We start from the raw sequence: 19,515 nt of genomic DNA, 5'->3' as shown, positions 1-19,515 counted from the left end.
GGGTCTGAAAGAGTGAGTAAAGGTATTGTTCAAGTTCCCCATTAGGCATGTCTTTGGGTATTCCTCTGAATGTAATATTATTCCTGCGGGATCTGTCCTCAAGATCATTAATTTAGCCTTTATTTTCTCAAGTTCTTCAGAAAGATCATTTTGTGCATCTACTAGATTATTATGGGAAGATGCAAATTCCTCCATCTTTTCCTCTATGTGGGAGATTCTGGGGATAAGACCTTGAATTGTAGATTGTATACTGTAGGTGTAATCAAGGACTTTAAATCTGTGTGAAGCGATTTGCTTACTTCTAGTAACATATCTTTAAGCAGGTTCCCAGAAGCAGGTTGGCTAGAGGTCTGGAATTGATCCATATTTGGGATTGGGTGAGAAAGGTTCAGGGATATAGAGCCCTCACTCACCGCTTGAGGAGACTTGGGAAACTCCTGTATCCGCAGTCTTTGTTTCTCCGGGCTGCTAGTGGAGGGAGAAGATGGCCCCGTCCACGTGGGGGAGAGCGCTGTAGAGGTATTTCTTTGCCCGTCCGGACGAGTCTTGGCGAGCTTGGGGAGCCTTTGTTGTTTCCCCACTGTAGTTAGCAAAGGAGAGGACATATCTTTTCTTTGCTCCTTGTTTAAATCGCTGACCGGAGCTGGAGAGATGGTAGGAGGCAGGAAGCCTGAGCCTGAGCCCCGGGATCCCGGCAGGGACGCCTGGGATGGAGGGTCTGAATCTACTCTCTGCCTTTCCTGGTCGAAGTAAAACTCTAATTTGCCCCGCTGCTGCCGCAGGGTTCTCTTCCCCCTGGTCATAATGCGGAGGGTTAATGTAGGTAGCCATTACTGGCTTCTTATATGAAGATTAAGGCGATTTAATGTCACTGGGTGCCGGAGCTCTCACTTCAAGCAGCCATCAGCCTCGGCAGCTAAGCCCACACACTGTGCATTTCTAATGTTATGTAACGGTTCATGTAATGTGCCTGGTTCACCAGCAGGTGGCAGCAAACACGGCTAACCCCTCTCTGGAGAGAAGTGGACGAGCCCTACTTCCTGCAGGAAGGGTGGGGACCAGTTAGCTTCGGTCTAGTTTACCCCCAGCTAGGGGAAGGGTGTGCAGGGGCACATCTCTGCTGGACGTGCCCACACCAGCCAGAGCACCTTAAGCTCTTCTGGCCATGGAGGCCAAAGCTTAAAGCCTCAGCATACAGAAGAAACTGAGTTATACAGCCAGCCTGTCAGTACAGCAGATTCAGAAAGAAACAGATATAGCAGAGTGGAGTTTGCCTGCCAGTTTCATGCTAAAGCCTGCTGGAACCAGGACAAAGCCTGTAAACCGTTTTGGAGAACGTTTATGCAAAGTAAAGCTGCCATTGAACTTCATCTCAAGGTCTGGATTCAAGTTATTCTTTTATCCCTCAATTATTCCCCCTATTTATTGCTTCGGACCCAAAACCTGGGGTCCAGCAGTATCCAGGTAGGAGCACCGTGACACACATAAAGAGACATTTTAGGCCGCACTATACTACTCGGCATTCCTACACCTGGGATGCGTTATATAGAGGGCCCTAGGGGGAGGCGCCCGTTGCAGAATTAAGGGAGATACAACTTTATTTTTTAATCCATTCCTGAATTTGGCTTCAAAAACTGCACCAAAAACCTGAACGTTTGGCAGCACCCTTACAAATGGAACAGGTACACGGAATTCTATACAGGACTGGCTTCTGCAAAATGCAGAATGCACACGGCCGGTTTCCGTGTTTTGTGGACCGCTAAAACAGACACAGTTGTCTGAATGAGCCCTTACTAGGGTTTCAGTTGGTAAAATCGGGCATGTAAGCCCCACCCATGGAAGCTCCTCTGCCCCATTTGGGAACACCCACTTATGCTAACCCTGTCCATAAATTTGTTGGGACTGTTTCTGAAAATCAGGGACAGTCCCGCCAAATTCAGGACACTTGGCAACTATGCAATCTGCTCCTTCTTTATAGATGGGTGTAGCCAATTGTTACCAAAGGTATCCCTACACAGTCAGCACTGATTGGACAAGGTCAGACTGTGCAGGGACACGCCCCCAACTGGTAACACCCATCTGAACTTTACCCATTAAAATTGCTTGCAAGAATAACACAAGAAATAGAATCATAAGAAAAGACGCTCCAGAATTGTCACTTCATGTGGAATAGAATTACTTACTAAAACGGACCTGTCAGGAGAGGGGGGCAGGTCCTCTTATCTTGCCACTTTACATACACTCGACTGATAACTTACATGCTTGCTGTTTGAATTCTGATAGCAAAGGATCGTAAATGTCATAATAGATCTCCTCAGGGCGACTGTTATCGCGGATGAACAAAAGGTCGTCCAGTTGCAGAGGGTCCGAACTCCCCTGCCATAAAGTCAGGCTGTACCTGTGTAGATAAAGCAGTTATCACGCTGATATCATCCCTGATGTGCTCTTGAGTTACCTCGCACAGATCAGTCCCTCGTACACTGTGCAGTAATAATGCATTTTGTTTGGCGCAAAAAAAACAATCCTGGAAAAATTTGACAACTTTCAAGATCTCTGTTTGCTGTCAGGGACCATCATTGGTTGCTTCCAGTCTCGGCCATGTGCTCAGTTTATTGGTAAATTGCCAGTTGCCAAAAAGCTGTACCTTGTAATGAGACATGCACCTTTGAGTCCATCATGACTGATTCCTATTTATTGACAGCAAGCAGAGATCTTGAAATACATAAGGAATTGATACAGTGAGGGTCATTTACTAGAGACCCGTGTTTCACAAGCCAGAAAAACCCCATCGCAGGAAGATCTTTCCAATGTGTTAAGAGGTGCACGCCCCATTCACATGACCGTATTTTTAGTCCGCATCCGATCATCCACATCGCACACAGACCCATTCATTTCTATGAGGCTGCAAAAAAATGGATAGCACACCATGTGTTGTCCACATCCGTATGTCCGTTCCGTGCCCCCCCCCCCCCAAAAAAAATGTCCATTTTGCAGACAAGAATGGGTCCACAAAAAAATTAAAAAACTGACGTTTGTATTTTTTGCAGATCCGCATTTTGCAGGTTGCAAAATACATACATTTGTGTAAATGCACAAGTTTGTCGCATCTCCTGCTGAACATACTCCAGCCAGGAGGTGTAGGTAACGTGTGGCAGTTTTCAGGTGTTGTTAAATGAGTCGGGCTGCGGAGCTCCCACTCACTTTTTGGAAAAGTTGTGAGGGAGTCGGAAAAAGTCACAAATGTTGTCTAAAACGACTTTTGCAAAAAAAATTGCAACTTTTCTACACCAGTAAACTGGGCTAAAGCCGCTGTAAATGACTCCCACTAAGTATTCTCAATTGTATAATGTTTCATTATCTCTTTAATTAAAGGGGTTTTCCACACAAAATATATCTTATCACCTATTCACAAGAAATGGGAGGTGATTAATATACTTAATAGGAAAACCTCTTTTAGGCCTTAATTACACGTCCAAGTCAGTGACGACATCAGTGACAATATGGTCAGTGGTCCATCCGTGAGGGATCCGTGTTTGGTCTGTTTTTTGCCCTCTGTGTGTAATCTGTATTCTACGGACACTGCTAGGCTGAAAATTAATTTCCAGAGCATCAGTGCTCCGTAAAAAATTACTGACAGAACACTGATGTCATCCGTGTTGTGTCAGTGGTTTTCACTGACCCCTTGACTTTAAGGCCTTATGCACACGACCGTGCAGTTTTTTGCAGTCTGCAAAAAACGGAAGCCGCCCGTATGCCTTCTGCAATTTGCGGAATAGAACGGGCGGCCCAGTGAAGACATGCCTATTCTTGTCCGCAAAACGGACAAGAATAGGACATGCTATATTTTTTTTGCGGGGCCACGGAACGGTGCAACGGATGCGGACAGCACACGGAGTGCTGTCTGCATCTTTTGCGGTCCCATTGAAGTGAAAAAAAAAGTGCGGCTCGGATGCGGATCCATAAAACGATAGTGTGCATGAGGCCTAACTCCTTCGCAACCTCTGCCGTTTATGTACGCCAGGTTTCTGCTGTTTCAAACAGCAAAGACCTGTGGCACATGTACAGTACAGACCAAAAGTTTGGACACACCTTCTCATTCAAAGAGTTTTCTTTATTTTCATGACTATGGAAATTGTAGATTCACACTGAAGGCATCAAAACTATGAATTAACACATGTGGAATTATATACATAACAAAAAAGTGTGAAACAACTGAAAATATGTCATATTCTAGGTTCTTCAAAGTAGCCACCTTTTGCTTTGATTACTGCTTTGCACACTCTTGACATTCTCTTGATGAGCTTCAAGAGGTAGTCACCTGAAATGGTTTTCACTTCACAGGTGTGCCCTGTCAGGTTTAATAAGTGGGATTTCTTGCCTTATAAATGGGTTGGGACCATCAGTTGCGTTGTGGAGAAGTCAGGTGGATACACAGCTGATAGTCCTACTGAATAGACTGTTAGAATTTGTATTATGGCAAGAAAAAAGCAGCTAAGTAAAGAAAAACGAGTGGCCATCATTACTTTAAGAAATGAAGGTCAGTCAGTCAGTCTGAAAAATTGGGAAAACTTTGAAAGTGTCCCCAAGTGCAGTCACAAAAACCATCAAGAGCTACAAAGAAACTGGCTCACATGCGGACTGCCCCAGGCAAGGAAGACCAAGAGTCACCTCTGCTGCGGAGGATAAGTTCATCCGAGTCACCAGCCTCAGAAATCGCAGGTTAACAGCAGCTCAGATTAGAGACCAGGTCAATGCCACACAGAGTTCTAGCAGCAGACACATCTCTAGAACGACTGTTAAGAGGAGACTGTGTGAATCAGGCCTTCATGTTAGATTTTCTGCTAGGAAACCACTGCTAAGGACAGGCAACAAGCAGAAGAGACTTGTTTGGGCTAAAGAACACAAGGAATGGACATTATACCAGTGGAAATCTGTGCTTTGGTCTGATGAGTCCAAATTTGAGATCTTTGGTTCCAACCACCGTGTCTTTGTACGACGCAGAAAAGGTGAACGGATGGACCCTACATGCCTGGTTCCCACCGTGAAGCATGGAGGAGGAGGTGTGATGGTGTGGGGGTGCTTTGCTGGTGACACTGTTGGGGATTTATTCAAAATTGAAGGCATACTGAACCAGTATGGCTACCACAGCATCTTGCAGCAGCATGCTATTCCATCCGGTTTGCGTTTAGTTGGACCATCATTTATTTTTCAACAGGACAATGACCCCAAACACACCTCCAGGCTGTGTAAGGGCTATTTGACCATGAAGGAGAGTGATGGGGTGCTGCACCAGATGACCTGGCCTCCACAGTCACCGGACCTGAACCCAATCGAGATGGTTTGGGGTGAGTTGGACCGCAGAGTGAAGGCAAAAGGGCCAACAAGTGCTAAGCATCTCTGGGAACTCCATCAAGACTGTTGGAAGACCATTTCAGGTGACTACCTCTTGAATATCATCAAGAGAATGCCAAGAGTGTGCAAAGCAGTAATCAAAGCAAAAGGTGGCTACTTTGAAGAACCTAGAATATGACATATTTTCAGTTGTTTCACACTTTTTTGTTATGTATATAATTCCACATGTGTTAATTCATAGTTTTGATGCCTTCAGTGTGAATCTACAATTTTCATAGTCATGAAAATAAAGAAAACTCTTTGAATGAGAAGGTGTGTCCAAACTTTTGGTCTGTACTGTATATGATCAGCCATGAGGCTGATTGCATATATTTCATCCCTCAGATGCCATGGTCAAATGTGCCACACTCTCCCACTGCCGTAACGGTGTTCTCCGGCTGAGATCGGGGAACCTGTTACTCTGTTCTGATAGCCCAAAGCCTCAAGCAGGCCTCAGCAGCTATTAGTGGAATACACCAATAGAGGCCACTATATGGCAGCACTGTATTGTTAAATTGAAAATAAAGTTTCTCGCTCGTATCATTGGTGGACACAGAAGACCATGGGTATAGCTGCTGCCACTAGGAGGCGACACTAAGCAAAAAAAAAACTGTTAGCCCCTCCTCTCAGCTATATCCCTCCTGCAGACACTGAGCTAATCAGTTTTAGCTTAGTGTCCGTAGGAGGCAGACATCCCTGCTTTGCAGGTCTGCTGTTTTTTTCTTTGGCCCTTGATATCCAGATGCCATTTTCAGTTTGTCTTCTTCCTCTTCTGGATCCAGGCTATGCATTTCTCTCCTGTATCTTATGCAATCGCTCTGTTTGTGAACAATATTTGAGAGTAATGGGTCTTTTGTGTCTGTAGAAAATGTTTCAGATCTTTGAGTTTAGCTCATGCAAAATGGGAGCAAAACCGAAAGTGTTGTGTTCATATTTTTGTTCAGTATATATATATATATATATATATATATATATATATATATATAAAGTTCAAATTACCCCCCCTTTCCCCAAAATCAAAACTTAACCAATAGAAAAAAAATACACATTATGGGTATTGGAACAATATTAATCCCATACGGAGAATGGTGTAACAGAAAAAAAAAAAAAAAAGATAAATTTGCCGTTTTTTGTCACTTCAATTCCCTTAAAATGTTTTATAAAAAGGGATTAAAAAAACACACACTTCAAAATGGCATCACTGAAAAGTACAGATCGCCCCACAAAAAAATGAGCCCTCACACAGCTCTGTACGCATAACTACCAAAAAGTTATAGGGGTCAGAATATGGTGTTTTTTTCATTATTTAAACGCAAGAAAACTATACAAGTGTGGTATCATTGTACTCATGACCTGGAGAATGACAGTAATAGGTCAATTTTACTGCATAGGGAATGCCATAAAAAAAAAAACTGTAGCAGAATTGCCATTTGGAATTTTTTTCCACTACTTTGTATGCAACAGTAAATGGTATCCTAAGCATTCATCAAGCTATGTGAACAGAAAAATAAAAAAGTTATGACTCTCGAAAAGCGGGGAGTAAAAAACAAAAACGGGAAATCGCCTGGTCCTCTAAGGGCTAATGGTCATGTTTGGTCCACATCACAGACCAAAATAACGCATTTCTGTGATTTTTCTAGTGACCCATGCACATGACTGTATCTGTCTTGCAGTCCACAAAACCTGGATAACGTCGTCGTTTTTTTACGGACCAGATGAGTCCATGGTCAGCATTTAGCAGCCAAGAATAGGACATGTTCTATCCCTTTGCAGAATGGACACACGGTGGACTCACATCCGTGTGCAGTCCACTTTTTTTGTTTGCAGACCCATAGAAATGAATGGGTCCGTGTGCAATCTACAAAAAAATGCATATCAGACACGGATACAAAATACTGTTGTGTGCATGAATAGAACATGTCCTATTCTTGTCCATTTTGCGGACAAGGACAGGCATTGTTACAATGGATTCGCAAAAAAAACGATGTAACATGGACGTCACACGGATGTCATCCATTTTTCTTGTGGAATCGTGTTTTGAGGACCGCAAAATACATACGGTCGAGTGCATGAGCCCTTATAATGTAATAACATTTGTAAATAAACATTAAAATCAATGGGTACATGTGCTGTTCGTGGAGACAGATTTCATGCAGAGTAATGCAGTATCGGCAAAGTGTATGAGATCAGACAAATTACGGAAACAGGTGTAAATGTTGGCGAAAATCGACTCCACCAAGGGAGTGGAGTAGTTTCTCGCTCCAGGTGCACGGACAGCCATAGGTGCGCCTGATTTATAATTTGTCTTTGTAAATGACCCCCATAGAAAGACGCAACGTGACCTATAGTGGATATACTGCTATGTCTGTGCATTGTTTTATGTATTTAAAGGGGTTCTCCACTGCTTTCTTTCAAAAACAGCACCACACCTGCCCACAGGTTTATTGCAGTATTACAGCTCTCCCCCATTCCCTTCAATGGAGCTGTGCACAACCCATGGACAGGAGTGGGGCTGTTTTTGGAATAAAGCAGCCATGTTTTTCTAATCCTGGACAACCCTTTTAAGACCTGTATGTACATGCATTAGAGACCTCCACAATCTGCTCACCGGTCAGATTGCTTCAGGAGCCAGTAGAAATTCTCCCATGCTGAGCAGGTGAGAACGGCCCGAGCTGGGAAAGTGATTCTTTGAGTCAGACCTTTCACCAGATTGTACATCTTCTCCACCATGTCTCTGGAGTAAGTTCTGTTGGAGATGATAGGTGGTAAGTATAACGTCACCCAGCCCGGAGAGATGGTGATGTCTGGGAACCTCTCTTGGATTAGGTTTAGAAACCTGCAATTATACATTATATGGGTTTTATCAGATTAAAGTCTGCTTTCTTCCAGAAACAGTGCCACACTTAACAATGGGCTGTGGCTGATATTGCAGCTCCATTAAATGGGGCTGAGCTGCAATATCGGAATACTGGCTTAGGTTACTTTCACACTTGCGGTAGCCTTTTCCGGCAGGGTGTTTCGGCGGGGGAACAGTCTGCCGGATCCGTGCTACCGTAAGTCCACTGTGCTGGCGTAAGTCTGCTTTGGCACCATTCACTATAATGGGGGCGGGCCGGAGGTCCGGCTGCAGCAGGACAAACGTGCCGAGAGGCTGCCATACAAAAACCACAGCGTGTACAATAAAACTACAGCACGCTGTGGTTTTTGTATGCCAGACTCTCTGCACATTTGTCGTGCTGCGGCCGGCCCTTCGGCCCGCACCCATTATAGTAAATGGGGCCGGAGCGGACTTCCGCCAGCACGGTGAACTTGCGGCAGCACGGATCCGGCAGGCTGTACCCCGCCGGAACACCCTGCCAGAAAAGGCTAGGTGGAATCTGATTGGTTGCTATGGGCAACTAAGCCAGTTTTCTGTTACACCGGTTTTAATAAATCTCCCGCTTTATCTCCTTGAGATTTATCAAAACTGTTGTAAAGGAACACTGCCTTAGTTGCCCATAGCAACCAATCAAGTTCCACTTTTCATCTTTCAGAGCTCCTTTGGAAAATGAAAGGTAGAAGCTGATTGGTTGCTATGGGCAACTAAGCCAGTTTTACTCTACAACAGTTTTGATCAATCTACCCCAACTGGGGAGACTTATCAAACTGGTGTAAAGAAAAACTGGCTTAGTGGTCAATAGCAACCAATCAGATTCCACCTTTCATTTTTCACAGCTCATTTGGCAAATGAAAGGTAGAATCTCATTGGTTGCTATGGGCCACTAAGCTAGTTTTCCTTTACACCAGGTTGATAAATCTCCCCAGTTGGGGTAGATTGATCAAAACTGTTGTAGAGAAAAACTGGCTTAGTTGCCCATAGCAACCAATCAGCTTCTACCTTTCATTTTCCAAAGGAGCACTGAAAGACAAAAAGTGGAACTTGATTGGTTGCTATGGGCAACTAAGGCAGTGTTCCTTTACACCAGGTTGATAAATCTCCCCATACTCATTTTTGCCCAATTTTGCCACTTAGATTACAATAAATATATCACCAGATACTAACTGTGTTGCGTTTACTCCAATTTCATTGTAGACATTGGGACCTGCCAAGATGTCTGCATTTAGCCATACAGGGCGGTTAATGGGAGTCCTGGAGGACGTAGCAAGTAATATGTCAAGCGATGGGCCAACGGCTTGGATACTCTTGAAGTCCAACTTAATACCTACATGGGAGAAACCGATAACATGGCTATTAATGACATGAAAACAGTGGGCCTTCATATGAATAATGGCAGCTTTTTGTCACGTAAATGTGTCCCTCAAATTCAAGTCTACAAAAACATGGCTACTTTCTTCCAGAAACAGCACCACTCTGATCCATGGTCCATTAAAGTGGACATGTCAGAGCTGTAATACCAGACATAACCTATGGACAAGAGTGGCGCTGTCACTGGATAAAATCAGCTACGTTTCTCACCTATTGAATAAACTGAATAAACTCCTTTATCCTAAAGACAAAAGTAATGATTTAGTCTGGTTTCAAAAACCCAGTTTCAAATACTTATAGGGAATGTGTCATCAGAATCCATTGTTTAAATCATGTTAAACATATGTTTAAAGAATCTGTGATGATGTTATTTTTAATTTTCCATGCCCATATCTATATTAAAATGAACACAAAAAAAACATTAAATCCTGCAGCTTTTGCACTGGCCACTAAGCCTAATAATAGGGGCCTCGTCTTAGTCTGTACACATCACTTTACTGCTGTTATCTGCTTATCATTACAGGCAGGATTGGAATGACACATATCACCTGTATACACAGATAACACAGGATCCACCATTTACATTAGGTCATTGTCAAAGCTTATATTCTCCCTCCTGACCTCTGCACAGGTCACAGAGCAAGGCCTCATGCACACGATGTGCCGGCTGGGCCCGACCAATGCATGCGGACGCGGACCCATTCACTTGGCATACGATGGTCCGTATGCATGCACTCGTTTTTTGCAGTGCGGCGGCGCGGACAGAAACCCCACGGAAGCACTCCGTGGTGCTTCTGTGGGGTTCCGTGCCTCCGTTCCGCACCGACCTTCCGTATTGCAGACACATTCAAATGAATAGGTCCGCATCAGTGATGCGGGGTGCACACGGCCGGTGCTCATGTATTGCGGACCCGCTGTTTGCAGGCCCCAATAAAGGGCACAGCCGGGCAACGGCCGCGTGCATGAGCCCCGAGTCTAGAAAACTCTCCCATACAAAACTCCCATAGATGTCACTTTGGTCAGCTCCTGACCATTGTGTCTATGTGGCTGCTGTAAAGCAATTCTCTAAAGGGTCAGTCAAGATGGTTTCCCCCATAATCATGCTCATCAAATAAAATTAAAAAAATCTGCAATCAAAAAATAAAAACAGATTTGAAAAAGAAGGATATGTGTCGCTATCTGGTGTTAACTGGCAGAAAAAAAAATTCGGTGACGCATTCCCTTTAACCACTTCAGCCCCGCTAGGTGAAACCCCCTTCATGACCAGGCCACTTTTTACACTTCGGCACTACACTACTTTCACCGTTTATCGCTCGGTCATGCAACTTACCACCCAAATGAATTTTACCTCCTTTTCTTCTCACTAATGGAGCTTTCATTTGGTGGTATTTTATTGCTGCTGACATTTTTACTTTTTTTGTTATTAATCAAAATGTAACGATTTTTTTGCAAAAAAATGACATTTTTCACTTTCAGCTGTGAAATTTTGCAAAAAAAACGACATCCATATATAAATTTTTCGCTAAATTTATAGTTCTACATGTCTTTGATAAAAAAAAAATGTTTGGGCAAAAAAAAAATGGTTTGGGTAAAAGTTATAGCATTTACAAACTATGGTACAAAAATGTGAATTTCCGCTTTTTGAAACGGCTCTGATTTTCTGAGCACCTGTCATGTTTCCTGAGGTTCTACAATGCCCAAACAGTAGAAAAACCCCACAAATGACCCCATTTCGGAAAGTAGACACCCTAAGGTATTCGCTGATGGGCATAGTGAGTTCATAGAACTTTTTATTTTTTGTCACAAGTTAGCGGAAAATGATGATGATTTTTTTTTTTTTTTTTTTTTCTTACAAAGTCTCATATTCCACTAACTTGCGACAAAAAATAAAAAATTCTAGGAACTCACCATGCCCCTCACAGAATACCTTGGGGTGTCTTCTTTCCAAAATGGGGTCACTTGTGGCGTAGTTATACTGCCCTGGCAATTTAGGGGCCCAAATGTGTGAGAAGAACTTTGCAATCAAAATGTGTAAGAAATGACCGGTGAAATCTGAAAGGTGCACTTTGGAATATGCGCCCCTTTGCCCACCTTGGCAGCAAAAAAGTGTCACACATGTGGTATCGCCGTACTCAGGAGAAGTTGGGGAATGTGTTTTGGGGTGTCATTTTACATATACCCATGCTGGGTGAGAGAAATATCTTGGCAAAAGACAACTTTTCCCATTTTTTTATACAAAGTTGGCATTTGACCAAGATATTTTTCTCACCCAGCATGGGTATATGTAAAATGACACCCCAAAACACATTGCCCAACTTCTCCTGAGTACGGCGATAGCAGATGTGTCACACTTTTTTGCTGCCAAGGTGGGCAAAGGGGCACATATTCCAAAGTGCACCTTTCGGATTTTGCAGGGCATTTTTTACACATTTTGATTGCAAAGTTCTTCTCACATATTTGGGCCCCTAAATTGCCAGGGCAGTATAACTACGCCACAAGTGACCCCATTTTGGAAAGAAGACACCCCAAGGTATTCCGTGAGGGGCACTGCGAGTTCCTAGAATTTTTTATTTTTTGTCGCAAGTTAGTGGAATATGAGACTTTGTAAGGAAAAAAGAAAAAAAAAAGAAAAATCATCATTTTCCGCTAAATTGTGACAAAAAATAAAAAATTCTAGGAACTCGCCGTGCCCCCCACGGAATACCTTGGGGTGTCTTCTTTCCAAAATGGGGTCACTTGTGGCGTAGTTATACTGCCCTGGCAATTTAGGGGCCCAAATGTGTGAGAAGAACTTTGCAATCAAAATGTGTAAAAAATGCCCTGCAAAATCCGAAAGGTGCACTTTGGAATATGTGCCCCTTTGCCCACCTTGGCATCAAAAAAGTGTCACACATCTGGTATCGCCGTACTCAGGAGAAGTTGGGGAATGTGTTTTGGGCTGTCATTTTACATATACCCATGCTGGGTGAGAGAAATATCTTGGCAAAAGACAACTTTTCCAATTTTTTTATACAAAGTTGGCATTTGACCAAGATATTTTTCTCACCCAGCATGGGTATATGTAAAATGACACCCCAAAACACATTGCCCAACTTCTCCTGAGTACGGCGATACCAGATGTGTCACACTTTTTTGCTGCCAAGGTGGGCAAAGGGGCACATATTCCAAAGTGCACCTTTCGGATTTTGCAGGGCATTTTTTACACATTTTGATTGCAAAGTTCTTCTCACATATTTGGGCCCCTAAATTGCCAGGGCAGTATAACTACGCCACAAGTGACCCCATTTTGGAAAGAAGACACCCCAAGGTATTCCGTGAGGGGCACTGCGAGTTCCTAGAATTTTTTATTTTTTGTCGCAAGTTAGTGGAATATGAGACTTTGTAAGGAAAAAAGAAAAAAAAAAGAAAAATCATCATTTTCCGCTAAATTGTGACAAAAAATAAAAAATTCTAGGAACTCGCCGTGCCCCCCACGGAATACCTTGGGGTGTCTTCTTTCCAAAATGGGGTCACTTGTGGCGTAGTTATACTGCCCTGGCAATTTAGGGGCCCAAATGTGTAAGAAGTACCTTGAAATCAAAATGTGTAAAAAATGGCCTGCGAAATCTGAAAGGTGCCCCTTTGCCCACCTTGGCTGCAAAAAAGTGTCACACATCTGGTATCGCCGTACTCAGGAGAAGTTGGGGAATGTGTTTTGGGGGGTCATTTTACATATACCCATGCTGGGTGAGAGAAATATCTTGGCAAAAGACAACTTTTCCCATTTTTTTTATACAAAGTTGGCATTTGACCAAGATACTTTTCTCACCCAGCATGGGTATATGTAAAATGACACCCCAAAACACATTCCCCAACTTCTCCTGAGTACGGCGATACCAGATGTGTGACACTTTTTTGCAGCCTAGATGCGCAAAGGGGCCAAAATTCCTTTTAGGAGGGCATTTTTAGACATTTGGATCCCAGACTTCTTCTCACACTTTCGGGCCCCTAAAAAGCCAGGGCAGTATAAATACCCCACATGTGACCCCACTTTGGAAAGAAGACACCCCGAGGTATTCAATGAGGGGCCTGGCGAGTTCCTAGAATTTTTTTTTTTTTTGCATAAGTTAGCGGATATTGATTTTTTTTGTTTTTTTTCTCACAAAGTCTCACTTTCCGCTAACTTAGGACAAAAATTTCAATCTTTCATGGACTCAATATGCCCCTCACGGAATACCTTGGGGTGTCTTCTTTCCGAAATGGGGTCACATGTGGGGTATTTATACTGCCCTGGCTTTTTAGGGGCCCTAAAGCGTGAGAAGTCTGGAATATAAATGTCTAAAAATGTTTACGCATTTGGATTCCGTGAGGGGTATGGTGCGTCCATGTGAGATTTTATTTTTTGACACAAGTTAGTGGAATATGAGACTTAGTAAGAAAAAACGAAAACAAAAACAAACAAAAAATTTCCGCTAACTTGTGCCAAAAAAAATGGCTGAATGGAGCCTTACCAGGGGGGGAGTGATCAATGACAGGGGGGTGATCAATGACAGGGGGGTGATCACCCATATAGACTCCCTGATCACCCCCTGTCATTGATCACCCCCCCCTGTAAGGCTCCATTCAGACATCCGCATGATTTTTTTACGGATCCATGGATACATGGATCGGATCCACAAAACGCATGCGGACGTCTGAATGGAGCCTTACAGGGGGGTTATCAATGACAGGGGGTGATCAGGGTAATCACCCCCCTGTCACTGATCACCCCCCCTGTAAGGCTCCATTCAGACGTCCGCATGATTTTTACGGATCCATGGATACATGGATCGGATCCACAGAACGCATGCGGACGTCTGAATGGAGCCTTACAGGGGGGTTATCAATGACAGGGGGTGATCAGGGTAATCAGGGTGATCACCCCCCTGTCACTGATCACCCCCCCTGTAAGGCTCCATTCAGACATCCGCATGATTTTTTACGGATCCATGGATACATGGATCGGATCCACAAAACGCATGCGGACGTCTGAATGGAGCCTTACAGGGGGGTTATCAATGACAGGGGGTGATCAGGGTAATCAGGGTGATCACCCCCCTGTCACTGATCACCCCCCTGTAAGGCTCCATTCAGACATCCGCATGATTTTTTACGGATCCATGGATACATGGATCGGATCCACAGAACGCATGCGGACGTCTGAATGGAGCCTTACAGGGGGGTTATCAATGACAGGGGGTGATCAGGGTAATCAGGGTGATCACCCCCCTGTCACTGATCACCCCCCCTGTAAGGCTCCATTCAGACATCCGCATGATTTTTTACGGATCCATGGATACATGGATCGGATCCACAGAACGCATGCAGACGTCTGAATGGAGCCTTACAGGGGGGTTATCAATGACAGGGGGTGATCAGGGTAATCAGGGTGATCACCCCCCTGTCACTGATCACCCCCCCTGTAAGGCTCCATTCAGACATCCGCATGATTTTTTACGGATCCATGGATACATGGATCGGATCCACAAAACGCATGCGGACGTCTGAATGGAGCCTTACAGGGGGGTTATCAATGACAGGGGGTGATCAGGGTAATCAGGGTGATCACCCCCCTGTCACTGATCACCCCCCTGTAAGGCTCCATTCAGACATCCGCATGATTTTTTACGGATCCATGGATACATGGATCGGATCCACAGAACGCATGCTGACGTCTGAATGGAGCCTTACAGGGGGGTTATCAATGACAGGGGGTGATCAGGGTAATCAGGGTGATCACCCCCCTGTCACTGATCACCCCCCCTGTAAGGCTCCATTCAGACATCCGCATGATTTTTTACGGATCCATGGATACATGGATCGGATCCACAGAACGCATGCGGACGTCTGAATGGAGCCTTACAGGGGGGTTATCAATGACAGGGGGTGATCAGGGTAATCAGGGTGATCACCCCCCTGTCACTGATCACCCCCCCTGTAAGGCTCCATTCAGACATCCGCATGATTTTTTACGGATCCATGGATACATGGATCGGATCCACAGAACGCATGCGGACGTCTGAATGGAGCCTTACAGGGGGGTTATCAATGACAGGGGGTGATCAGGGTAATCAGGGTGATCACCCCCCTGTCACTGATCACCCCCCCTGTAAGGCTCCATTCAGACGTCCGCATGATTTTTACGGATCCATGGATCCATGGATCGGATCCGTAAAAATCATGCGGACGTCTGAATGGAGCCTGACAGGGGGGTGATCAATGACAGGGGGTGATCAGGGAGTGTATATGGGTGATCACCCCCCTGTAAGGCTCCATTCAGACGTCCGCATGATTTTTACGGATCCATGGATACATGGATCGGATCCGTAAAAATCATGCGGACGTCTGAATGGAGCCTGACAGGGCGGTGATCAATGACAGGGGGTGATCAGGGAGTGTATATGGGTGATCACCCGCCTGTCATTGATCACCCCCCTGTAAGGCTCCATTCAGACGTCCGCATGATTTTTACGGATCCATGGATACATGGATCGGATCCGTAAAAATCATGCGGACGTCTGAACGGAGCCTGACAGGGGGGTGATCAATGACAGGGCGGTGATCAATGACAGGGGGGTGATCAGGGAGTTTATATGGGGTGATCAGGGGTTTATAAGGGGTTAATAAGTGACCGGGGGGGGGGGGGGGGTGTAGTGTAGTGTAGTGTGGTGTTTGGTGGGACTGTACTGACCTACCTGAGTCCTCTGGTGGTCGATCCTAACAAAAGGGACCACCAGAGGACCAGGTAGGAGGTATATTAGACGCTGTTATGAAAACAGCGTCTAATATACCTGTTAGGGGTTAAAAAATTCGGATCTCCAGCCTGCCAGCGAGCGATCGCCGCTGGCAGGCTGGAGATCCACTCGCTTACCTTCCGTTCCTGTGAGCGCGCGCGCCTGTGTGCGCGCGTTCACAGGAAATCTCGCGTCTCGCGAGATGACGCGCCGATGCGTCCAGGAGGAGAAAAGCAACCACCTTCCGGACGCATCGGCGCGTTAGGCGGTCCGGAGGTGGTTAAAGGGCTTCTGTCACCACACTAAACCGTTTTTTTTTTGTTTACTTATAATCCCTATAGTGCGATTTCTGCATACATAAGCTAAATAATCATTTCGGTCCAGTAGAATTTGTTAAAAACGTAATTTTAAAATATGCAAATTACCTTGCTACCAGCAAGTAGGGCGGCTACTTGCTGGTAGCAGCCGCATCCTCCGATCCTAAAGACGCCCCCTCCGCATGTTGATTGACAGTGCCAGGGAACGAGATCGTTCTCTGCTGGCCCTGTTTGAATTCAAAATATCGCGCCTGTGCCGTACCTGTCTTCAATCGGCGCAGGCGCACTGAGAGGCGGCCGCTCGCTCGGCCACTCCATCCTTAATGCGCCTGCGCCGGACAACGCAAGTGTGAAAGAGCCCTTAGTCCACTTGATCGCGAAGCCGGCATCTCCTTCTGTCTTCATCTTAGCTGTGTGGAGGAACAGGACCTGTGGTGACGTCACTCCGGTCATCACATGATCCATCACCATGGTAAAAGATCATGTGATGGATCATGTGATGACCGGAGTGACGTCACCACAGGTCCTGTTCCTCCACACAGCTAAGATGAAGACAGAAGGAGATGCCGGCTTTGCGATCAAGTGGACTAAGGTGAGTTAGGCTACTTTCACACTTGCGTTCGTCGGTCCGCTCGTGAGCTCCGTTTGAAGGAGCTCACGAGCGGACCCGAACGCCTCCGTCCAGCCCTGATGCAGTCTGAATGGAGCGGATCTGCTCAGACTGCATCAGTCTGGCGGCGTTCAGCCTCCGCTCCGCTCGCCTCCGCACGGCCAGGCGGACAGCTGAACGCTGCTTGCAGCGTTCAGCTGTCCGTCTGGCCGCGCGGAGGCGAGCGGATCCGTTCAGACTTACAATGTAAGTCAATGGGAACGGATCCGCTTGAAGATGACACCATATGGCTCAATCTTCAAGCGGATCCGTCCCCCATTGACTTTACATTGAAAGTCTGAACGGATCCGCTCAGGCATCTTGCGCACTTAGAAATTTTTCTAAGTTATTAATGCAGACGGATCCGTACTGAACGGAGCCTCCGCCTGCATTAATATGATCGGATCCGTTCAGAACGGATCCGATCAAGCGCAAGTGTGAAAGTAGCCTTAAATGTTTTAATTTTATTTTTTTAACCCCTCCAGCGCTATTGTACTATGCGTTCTGTATTCAGAATGCTATTATTTTCCCTTATAACCATGTTATAAGGGGAAATAATACAATCTACAGAACACCGATCCCAAGCCCGAACTTCTGTGAAGAAGTTTGGGTACCAAACATGCGCGATTTTTCTCACGCACGTGCAAAACGCATTACAATGTTTTGCACTCGCGCAGAAAAATCGCGCGTGTTCCCGCACCCCCACATTTTCCAGCCCGTGTGAAAGAGGCCTTAGAGGTCTCGAATATATTGGATAACAATGACATAATGCTGTTGTTATGGACTATTGATACAAAATGGATACTTGCTTGTTGAGCTAAGATGGCGGCCAGACATTCAGCCTACACCTATAAACTAGAATCTTACTTTGTGTTTTTATCATGTGTTTCTTTGTGGTTTCCGTTCAGCTCAAGCAAGCAGTTACAAAGAAAGAAAGAAGTAACGGTTTCACCCAGGAACAAGTGGGGGAGTGAGGAGGAATTTCCTCTGGCCGTCAAGGTTACAGAAAAGTAGAGAGTTCATAGCCAATAGAAAATATATACTTTATCTTTCACCCCCCTCACTCCCTCCTCTCGTGAAAACTATGTATTGTCTGTTTTCTCAGAAATAAACCAGAGATACTGATTAACTCCATGTAGTGAGTTGTCTGTCTGATCTCTCCGTGCACGTATCTTAATTAATTTGGAGCAGTACATCAAATCAAACTGGCAGCTTTGTCAGAACCAGAACAATTTTGGCACCCAACGTGGGGCTCGAGGATTGGACCCTCTGTTCCCGTACCCCCAGAGACCAGACGAGGAGAGGCGCACTAACGGACACCGGGATCGCAACCCGTGATATGAGGTAGGAAAATTGAGTCATCTTGCCTATAAAGTGTCCCCTGGTGTAGCCTCTTGGTGTTCGTCTGAGGGAGGGGTGCGGAAGCAGTCTGGGACGTCCTCGAGGGCATGAAAGTAAGAACCCCATATGTTTTCTTAAAGTCTTGATGTACTGTGTTGTGCCTATAAGTTGTGAAGACCCTGTTGACAAGTATCATTGACTGAGACACGGAGTTCTCCTGTGTTCCTGTATCGGAGTTCAGCCCGGTGTCTGACTCGAATCTCCATAAAGGGGACGATCACAGATGGGTGGAGAGCGGTTCGCGGTAGCCCAGAGTGTGCTGACCGGGACTCAAAGGTCTTCACGTCCAGTGATTACTCTATGCAGAGGTCTTTAGGCGGCTTCAGTAGGTACGAGAGATAATGGGAAATGAGGAAAGTGTCCCGAAGGGTTACTGTTCACCTGAACAGTACGTGGCGGACAGGAGAGGCAAACGTTTCATAAAAGGATTAAGTAAGTTGGAGAAGAGTTAAAGGTGTCTGTAAAGGAGGCATCCTATGTAGTGCTACCTGGCAAGTGTTGTTAAACGAGAAGAGAGGGAAGTTAGAAGATGATTAATTGACAGACATGGTCCGTGTGTGGTTGGACTGTAGTAAAGAATTTAAACAGACCGGGGGGGAACTAAATTTTGATGAGAAAAGACAGAGATATTTCTGTAAGCCTGGTGTTGCATTGATACATGACTAGCCACCACCCTATAATGGCGCCGGGAAGAGAGCAGGTGGGTGGACCTGCAAAACATGTGGTCAACAGAATCCCTCCTCCCGTGATACGTGCCTT

The 19,515-nt window shown here is 45.3% G+C and overlaps 1 protein-coding gene across 2 annotated transcripts in view; it reads right to left on the bottom strand.

Annotated features, from left to right (window-relative positions):
* The window catches only part of FAM151A (family with sequence similarity 151 member A), a 42,289-nt gene that overhangs the window by 9,668 nt on the left and 13,106 nt on the right, over nucleotides 1-19,515 (bottom strand). For both annotated transcript variants that reach the window (XM_044302207.1, XM_044302208.1), the window contains 3 exons: nucleotides 9,434-9,593; nucleotides 8,000-8,227; nucleotides 2,259-2,398 (listed from right to left, as the gene is read on the bottom strand). In XM_044302207.1, the coding sequence (XP_044158142.1) occupies nucleotides 2,259-2,398; nucleotides 8,000-8,227; nucleotides 9,434-9,593 (528 nt within the window). The remainder of the gene's footprint in view (nucleotides 1-2,258; nucleotides 2,399-7,999; nucleotides 8,228-9,433; nucleotides 9,594-19,515) is intronic.

This window comes from Bufo gargarizans, chromosome 7 (assembly GCF_014858855.1).
Source record: "Bufo gargarizans isolate SCDJY-AF-19 chromosome 7, ASM1485885v1, whole genome shotgun sequence".
In the NCBI taxonomy this organism is placed as follows: Eukaryota; Metazoa; Chordata; class Amphibia; order Anura; family Bufonidae; genus Bufo; species Bufo gargarizans.
This window is presented reverse-complemented; position numbering and strand designations above follow the sequence as displayed.